Source organism: Apaloderma vittatum, unplaced genomic scaffold, assembly GCF_000703405.1.
Source record: "Apaloderma vittatum isolate BGI_N311 unplaced genomic scaffold, ASM70340v1 scaffold795, whole genome shotgun sequence".
NCBI lineage: Eukaryota > Metazoa > Chordata > Aves > Trogoniformes > Trogonidae > Apaloderma > Apaloderma vittatum.
In genome coordinates, this window is record NW_009717634.1 from 25,891 (window position 1) to 34,569 (window position 8,679).

General features: G+C 50.1%; 1 protein-coding gene across 1 annotated transcript in view; it reads right to left on the minus strand.

Annotated features, from left to right (window-relative positions):
* The window catches only part of ITGA11 (integrin, alpha 11), a gene marked incomplete at its 5' end in the record, with an annotated part of 37,541 nt that overhangs the window by 23,982 nt on the left and 4,880 nt on the right, over positions 1-8,679 (minus strand). Inside the window, 3 exons of the mRNA XM_009869976.1 lie at positions 295-409; positions 868-959; positions 2,381-2,490. Of these exons, the coding sequence (XP_009868278.1) occupies positions 295-409; positions 868-959; positions 2,381-2,490 (317 nt within the window). The remainder of the gene's footprint in view (positions 1-294; positions 410-867; positions 960-2,380; positions 2,491-8,679) is intronic.

Below are 8,679 nucleotides of genomic sequence, written 5' to 3' on the forward strand. Positions count from 1 at the left end.
TTTGCCTTCCTAGCTGCGCTGATAAAATATTCTGGATACTTTTATTTCTGGGTTTGGAAGAATAAGGTATTTTTTGTCTTCCCTGGGTGTCAGTCAAAAGGAAAACGTTTACCAGATGTCTGTGCACATAACCCCCTTTGAATCACTTCCCTGCAACTGTTTTCCTCTGCTCTTTAGCCTCCGCTTAAACACTGACATCAATTTGTTTTCTCGATGGAACCGAAACGATTAGAGAATAGAAATTCCCCCTGATTTCAAAAGTGGGGTTAGAGCTGGGGGGGCGCGTTCTCGTACTCTGCAGAGCCGGAGCCACCGTCTTGGAGAACCTGAAGTTGGAGTTGACGCGGGAGCACATGCCCGTGGTGTAGTAGGAGCTCCCGCACTCGTGGGACCAGAGGGGGCTGCAGGCCTGGGGTAGGAAAAAAAAAACAACAAAAATCCCCAAGTATCAGAGGTGGGTTTAAAACTGCCCTTTTTTAATTGCTGCTTTGTCCTCTCCTTTTCCCCATGGAAGGTGAGGTTTCCAAATCCTGCAGCTTATATAAACACACGGAGGGCTGTACCTGCAAGCCTTTACACCCCGATGTGCAAGCACCTGGTTTTACATCATGGAATTATCAGGGCTGGAAGGGACCTTAAAGCTCATCTAGTTCCCCCATGGGCAGGGACATCCCCCACTAGATCAGGCTGCCCAGAGCCCCATCCAGCCTGGCCTGAAAAACTCCCAAAAAGCTCCCAGGGATGGGGCTGCCACCCCCCCTCTGGGCACCCTGTGCCAGGGTCTCCCCGTGCCAGGGTCTCCCCACCCTCGTGGGGAAGAACTTCTGAACGTCCCGCAGATCCGTGCAGAGAACTTGTGTTCCTCACCAGAAAGCTGTTGTCCTTGGGGTTGGTGGCCAGGCTGAGGCCGAGGCGCATGTTGTCCTTCCTCTCGGAGACGTTGGAGAGCGTTACCCGTCCTTCGGAGAGAGGATGGGGTTAAGGGAGAGCTGCAGGGCACCCAGTCCATGTCCCCGTGGTGCTCCCGGCATCTCCGGAGCAAGAAGGAGCCCAGCTGAACGCTGGAGGAGAGCTGCCTCTGCCTGCTTACGCTGCAGACTTTGTGCTTTTGCTTTTTTTTTCTTTTTTTTTTTTTGGAAACAAAATAATTGTTTTGGTTTGTCTTTTTTTTTGTTTATTTCCTTTGATGCCACAACTGAAAAAGAGAAAAGTCTTCTAGGGAATGAAACTCTGAGTCAATCTTTAGGAAGAAACCCCTCCAAGCGGCTCTAGCAACTAATTTTTTCGTGCCGGGCCAGCAGGCATTTAGTGGTTGATTTATTTTTGTGCGTTGCTTTGGTGGCCCGTGTCACAGCCCAGAATCTGGGAACAGCCCCCAGGGCAGCCCTGGGTTTCTGTAAATGTTGATATCATTTCTCTGTGACACAAAGGCTGCCCGACTCAGCCACTCCTCTGCTTCAGCGGGGACAAGGCAGCTCCCCACCACCCAGGGCTCGTGGAACTGAGGTTTTCGTTTGAAACTCGGTTCCAGCGGAAAAAAATAGCTCTTTTTTTTTCAAATTTGCACACATGAGAGATTCATTTCCTTGGAGAATCTCGATGTTCTCATAGCAAATTAAAAAAAAAAAAAATAAGAGGAAGGAAAAAAGAAAACAATGTCTAAAAAACCTTAAGGAGTTGGAGACAAGCAATTAAATATTGTAAGTGATCCGAAGTTCCTCCTTTCTTATCAGCTCTGGTAGAAATGCAGGACAGTTCAGGTCATAATGATGAAAACTAAAGTGAGAACAGCTGCTGCTGCTGCTCCAGTGGTAAAAAATCCCAATTTTTGCCCCCAAACCCTAGTGATGCTCCTCAGGACCATGAGAAAGCCCCTGGCTCTCACGTTCCTCGCTGAGACAGGGATTTGCCCATCGGATGTCTCAATTTGGGCACCGAAGGGGACTTGTCCCCGTTGTGCCTTGCACTGCCCCAGGGAGGGCACATCTCAGTATCGTGATATCGTGCTGTCAGCACCGTTGGTGCTCGATCAGCCTGAGAAACCCCGAGAAAGAGCTTTTTCTTTCTCCATCCAGGGTGATGGGATTGGGATGTCCGTGGGACCGGAGCACCCTTGGGGTCTCTCCTCCTGCGGCGGCACCGATGGGGCCTGGGGGTGGCGGAGCTGGGTGATAATTCCCCGAATACTGAAGCCGCAGGGGCAGGCTGTATCCTGGGAGCAAAATTTGTCTGCGCCCAGGGAGGTGGGCACATCAACCCAGCACCTCATGTGCAGCCAGCTGCTTGCTAGTGGGATGGTTATCCATCGATAAACTGACCACAATGCTATAATAAACCAGTTTAAGGTACATTAAACCAGCAGCTTTCTTCTGGTGGTTACCTAGGTTGAGTTTGGTGCAGTTGCTGTGGGTGTCGCTGGTCACCGGGCACTTGTAGACATCTCCCGTCTTCTGCTGGCCGTTGGTTTCGTAGGGAGCTCCCACCACCAGCCTGCGGGAAAGAGGGGCTCATCAGCGCCCAGAGGCTGGGTGAGAGGCAGGGGAACAAACCCTATTTGCTAAAAAAATTAGTTTCCAGGAGTTTTGCTCCCACCTGGAATTGTCCACTTATGCCAGGATCGCCAGCTCAGTGGCGGGTGAGGACACCTCACTGGGTGAGGGCATCTGCTCTTTAGAATAAGAGGAGCTCATAAAAACACCCACCGAGGGTGCAGGCCACTAGTCAGGAGGTATCTGGGACATCACAAGCATTTTTCTCACTTTTATTTTTTTTAAATTTTGTGTGGACTTGACCAGAATAGTACAAACCAGCAAACCGAAGGAGGAGGAGAGCAGGACTTGAGGAATTTGACCATTCCTTCCAGGCTAGTTCAAAAATACTCTGAACCACGAGCTATTGGCGCCTTCTGCTCCCAATGTGTTAGCCCAAAATAAATCTGCTCCTTTGCTTTTTTTTCTTTCTAAATCCTATCGGTGGATGCGACCGTCCAAGTCCGGATCACCAGATAAACAGGACTTCTTTTGTCCTGCAAAAGAAGCAAAGCCACTGTCCCCAGCACAGATGGTCTTTGTTAGACCAGAAATGGTAATTTTTAAAAAAATAAATAATAAAATGTTCCTTCTACAAAGACACTAAACACTCATTCTTTTATTCCATTGCTATAAAACGGAATTGCTCACCAAATTAAAAGCTCCAAAATCTAAACAGCGTTGAAGGATTCTCATGGAAATACTTCCTGTCTTACGGCTTCATTGCTAACGAGGAGATTAATTAGGGGAAAATAATAACCATCTGGAGCCAGCCTCAGTAGCACCCAGAAGCTCAGGGGAGTCTGGTACCTTCTCCCTGACCCGTACGAGGAGTTTGCCCTCTGCCGCGCGATCGAGGACCAGTCAGAGCCGGGAGGGGGAAAGGTGGAAGGTGTGAAACGCACTGAAAGGGTGTGGGAGGGGGAAAGAAAAAGAACTTGAAGATGCAAAGAAAGAAAGGCCGAGACACCTCAGAAGATGGCGTTCTCATTTTTTTTTTTCCCCCCAATTCTTAATTCCCAAGGAAGAATTTAAGACAAATGGAATTTAACATGATCTTCTTGGAGCAGCTCCCCAGGAAACCCCGTCTGGGTCTTTCCCATTAATTTATCTTCAACTATCAACTACGTGTTAATGAGCATTTCCCAAGCAAGAGTGGTTATTAAATCAAAGCATCTCTTTCAAACGCGAAGCGATGACGAGGGCAAACATCCTCTCCCCCAGCTCCCCGGCCCTACGTCAGGGCTGGGAGCTCAAAGAAAACCCAAATATTCCCAGACTCTGCCATGAATGCCACGGGGGTGGGTTTGCAAAGCTCACGAAACCAGAAATTTTTGTCTCCCGGAGACAATGGCATTGTTTTCCCTTTTGGGTTAAATTTAAATGATTAATTAGCTGAGGCTGTCAAATTCTCATGGAAACTTGGCAGCTGGGGAAAAGGCTTTTCCAGCTGTTTGGAAGGTGCCGGTTGCGGGGAGGCTGTGAGCCTCCGCCGAAGGCAGCCGTCAGAGATGCTGCTCAGCTCACAGCTTGCTCCCAAACCTCATCCTTTCCTGCGGGATTTACAGACCTGTGCCCTCGGCGATGTTTTTTTTAATTAAAAAAAAAGAAAAGAAATAAAAATATCCCCCCACCCTAAATCACCCAAACCCAACGGGAGCATCCTGCCACAGCAAGGAGCCGTCCCGTGCTCTGTGTGGATTCTCCCGCTCCCCAAGGACCTTTGGGTCACCCCAGAATTTCTCCTCCTGCTCCCTGGAGGAGTTGCGGTCCGCCCTCCTCATCCCTGACCTGACTCTAAAGGAGCGAAGCTCTCTGCAAAGAGGGAAGCGGCAGGCCCTTGCATCATGGCTTGGCTAATAAACGAGGATTTAAAGAAAACAAGAACCAAACAAGCCCGCCCTCGCCTTCCTTTTCATGTGCTCCTGGGGAAAACAAAAGCAAAAAAAAAAGGATTAAACACAGAAAGCGCAGGCTGCTCAGAGCAACATGCCTAAGGACGTATTTTTAACTTTCATCCTGGGGGGAAAAAAAAACAGGAAAAAAAGAAGGAAAACCAGGCTGTTGGTGGAAATACCTGAGGAGCCTCTGCTCTGTGCAGAGAGGGGAGCGGAAACCTGATTTCTGCTTCGCCAGCGAAGCGCCCGGGCTGGATCCCACGTCCCCGTGTCCTGCCCAGGCTGGGAACGGGACAGCTCTGTCCGTCACTGCAGGCTGGGCAAGTCTCCCAGAATGGTGTGGTCCAGCTCCATTTGCATTTTTTTCCCAATGAATTCATTACATGTGCACACAAGCTTCTAGAAACAGGCGAAACGCTGCCATGCTTCTGTGTCCGAAACGCTTCAGAGTCACAGTTTCTCGACATTGACTGAATTATTGTGGTATTCTTTTTTTTCCCTTTTAGTCCAAACATTATCTGGTGAAACTGCCCATGCCACAGATGTGAATTCATGGCAGTTATCTTGGTGATGAACCCAATAAATTACGTTTGGCTGGAGCACATCTCCCGGCAAAACATCCGTCCCCGATTTGAAGGCATCAGGCGATGGAGAAGGCAGCATTTCCCTGGGAAATTTGTCTTGGAGTTTGGCTCTTAAAAATCCTTGCCCGTTTGGATGGAGCTCCAGGCTTCTACACCAAGTCGGAGGGTTGCTCCCGGAGGAGTGTGCCACCTCCATCAAACCACCTCCCAGGGCCCTGGGTCTGCTTCTGCTTCACTCCTTTCCATCCCCATTTATCTTCATTTACGACTCTCTATTTTATGAATTTTTAATCTCTGCCTATCACCCCTAAAACTGGCTTTTCCACTTGCTCCTGCCTGGACATCGCTCAGCCCCTCACCCCACAGGCATGATGATCCCACACCCCAGAGACCCCTCGGCCCTTTTGCATCCAGAAAATTCACAGATTTTTAAGGGATAACTCCTCTCCCTGGCACAGCAGGCTCCCCGGGTGACTAGCAGAGAGGTTGAAAAGCTCCTTCTGAGCCTGAATTAAATGGAAAGAAATCAGGAAAGGAAGGTATGTCTAGCTGGTGATCCCGGAATGTAAGGATTAGGGAGGAACGGAGAAGCAACTATGCTTTTCACAGAATTTTTCAATCAATGGGACACTTAATCTCCTGCAAGGCAAATTCACTTGCACTTAATTTATTCAAGATGGAACTGGATGAAGAAGTGATTAAGGAGGTTCAGGAAAGGGAGAGTTCAGCTGTGGAAAACTTTAAATGGCATCGGGGCTCCTTGTGGGGAGCGTGCCAGAGGAATGGGCTTTGAAATGATTTTCTCCATGCTGGCAAGGACAGGAAAAAACACCCGGTGGGAGTACAAGGAGAGGCAGGAATGGCAGAGGAGTCAAGATGGCGGCACCAGAGCGTGAGACCAAAAAAATGAGTTCTTGGTCTGACAGCAGCTTTCTGCGCAGCTGCTAGGAAATAATTTCGTTGTCCTCTGGTCTTTTTTTCACCTTTAAGTATAAGTTCCTCCTGGCCACGGCTGTACCATCCACACCCTTCTCTCCTGCGTGTAACGTCATCTCATCCTGATTCATTCCTGGTCATCTCCAGCCCTGGCACAGCTTCTGGCACAACGTCCTTCACACAGGACCCAGCTTTGGGCTGACTCAAGACCAGTGAGATTTTCGGGCAGTTGCAGGGGGATGTTACGTCCTTTGCAAGATTATTTTGCCCTTTGACCACCTGATAAATCATCCCTTGGTGGAAACATTCCTGGTAGAGGCTTTAGAACCTCTCACTCACTCTCAGGTCTCCCAGTGCTCCCCATATTCCTGCAATTAATAGACAACGTATTATGACTGTCCTCCTTCCCCACATTTGGTGAGTTTTAGGGGATTCATCTCCTAAGTAGCTCATCCTTGCTTTGAAGTTTGGGTCCTGCTGATGCCACAGTGCCCAGACCCTGACCCACTCCTGGACATGAGCTTTGTCCCCTCCTGTCCCCATCCACCACTGCAACACAGGAGCACCCTTGGCTGGTGTTTTCCTTTTCAAATGCCTGTCGATGTTTTCTCCGCTGTGTAACAAAATCCTCTCATTGCAAAACAAAACGTAAACACGACTGTAATTAGCCCAGCCCTGGGTCAAGCCAGGAATGGATGCTCCTAATTACACAGCCCGTTCCCACAGCGCGGCTGCAAACCCCTCCCGTGGCCGGGCAGGACCTGGCGGGGCCGTGGCCCCTCCCCGGCACCAACCACGTCATGGGAACAACCCCGAGGGGACCAGGACGCGGGGACCAGCAGGCTCTGAGCCCCGTGAGCCACCACAGAGAGCAAACCGACCAGTGCTCTCCTTAAAACAGCGATGACGGGCGTGTTGCAAAACACGCCTGAGGAGCTCGCAGAATGTCGTGGTCGGCGGTAATGCTACTTTTTTGTTTTTCCTGGTGTCATTTTTTCCCCTTTGCTTCGAGATATTGTAATAAAGAGCCACTTACAGGCGAGGTCTGTCAGTGATTCTTGGCCCTCCCCTGGGTTTGGAGTTGTTGGTCAGCAGTCTCCGTAGGCTGCACGTGTCCGTCAGGACTCGTGTGATCTCTGCCTTTCTTCTGGAGGTTTCCGAAGCAAACGCTGATCTGCAACTCCAGCTCTCGCCATTCCCCAGTCAGTCGTCACCACCAGATAACGGCGCTTGGGGAGTTCACCCACCCAAGCCTTTTTGCTTTGGAGGCACCATTGGGTTACCAACTCCAATATTACAGCTCCCCTCAGTGCTCTGAGACCAAGGCATGAAGCCCCCAACCCTAAATAACAGAGATGTGATGGCAAAAGCCTTTTTATGGGTGAGCAATACAGGCTGGGAAGGAGAAAAAAACCCTTCCTCCATAGCTATCTTCATAAATGAGGCTACAGATATTTTGCAGCACGTGTATAATGTGCTTTTTTTTGTGCTGGACAGGGTGGCAAAACTTTTCCTTCCTCTTTTTGGTTGGTGGCAGACAACGACCAAAAAAAAAGTTTGAAAAAAAACCACCAAGAAACTGTGTCAAAGGAAAGCAGCCTGGGTTCATCTGCCCTCCAAGCCACTCTCTTCTTCAAGCCCCACAGTGAGCCACACTAGAACACAATCTATTTTTCCGATTGGACCAAAAAAAATAAATTAAAAAATGAAAGAGCCTAACTTTGCAGCTGGCACAAACCAACCCAGGAGTCTGGCAAGAAGGATCTGCTCCAGGGATGTCAGATGTCCCATGTACCCCGAGGAACCCCAGGAAGGTGCCAGGTGAGGACTAACCAACCCATGGAGCATCCCCAAAGAGCGCAGTGATGCTAACAACAGAACCTACCGGATTTTCTGGAAAAAAAGGCCATATGGAACAGTGGGGATGGGGTGGGCTGCTATACCCTGCAGCCAGCCCATGCCTGCAGCCCCGGCGTGGTGGGAGGGAGAGCCAGGAGGAGACATGATCCCCGCGCCGGAGGAATGCTTTGCAGTTATGTACCCTTTCACCAAAATAATCCAAGCGCTCGGGTACCGGCCAAACCACAGGAGAATTACAGCCAAGACAGCCTCTCGCAGTAGTAGGGAAATAGCAAACCTTTTAACTGTTTTTCCAGATCAGCACAATTATAGCTTTAAATCCACCGAGCAGATTCTTCTCTCTTCTCCCTCCTCTTTTTTCCCCTTTGGCAGCGCTCAGACTGGAAACGTCATGTCTGTGCCTGGAAGCAGCTGAGGGGATGGGGGCTCAGGGCTGCCCTCCCTCCAGGGATGCTTGGGAGAGGGGGAATTAGCCCCAGGGGGGCTTGAAGGATGAGATCAGTGGGGAGGGGGGGGCACAAGGGATCCAAACCCTGCACTGAGGAGTCACGGCACGGCTTTCCTGCAAAAACGGGGTCGGGACATGAGACATGAGCTTGGGAGGGAGAGAGCAGCTAGAGAGCACCCAGAGACACCCAGCACCCCAGATGCTAGACCCACAGCCTCTGAAGTCCATCTGGCTGCCAGCATGACCGAGAACCCCCTCCCCAGCCATGCCGATTTGCCAGCAGTATCAGCCTAAATCCCGGCTGCAGCCAGCCTGGGAATGCTCTATTTATTATTTTTACGGCTTCTGAAGGTTAATGGATGTTTATTCCCCGGGGTTTTCTTCCACAGCCAGTTCTTCTCCAGGTTCCTTTTTTGCATACTGGA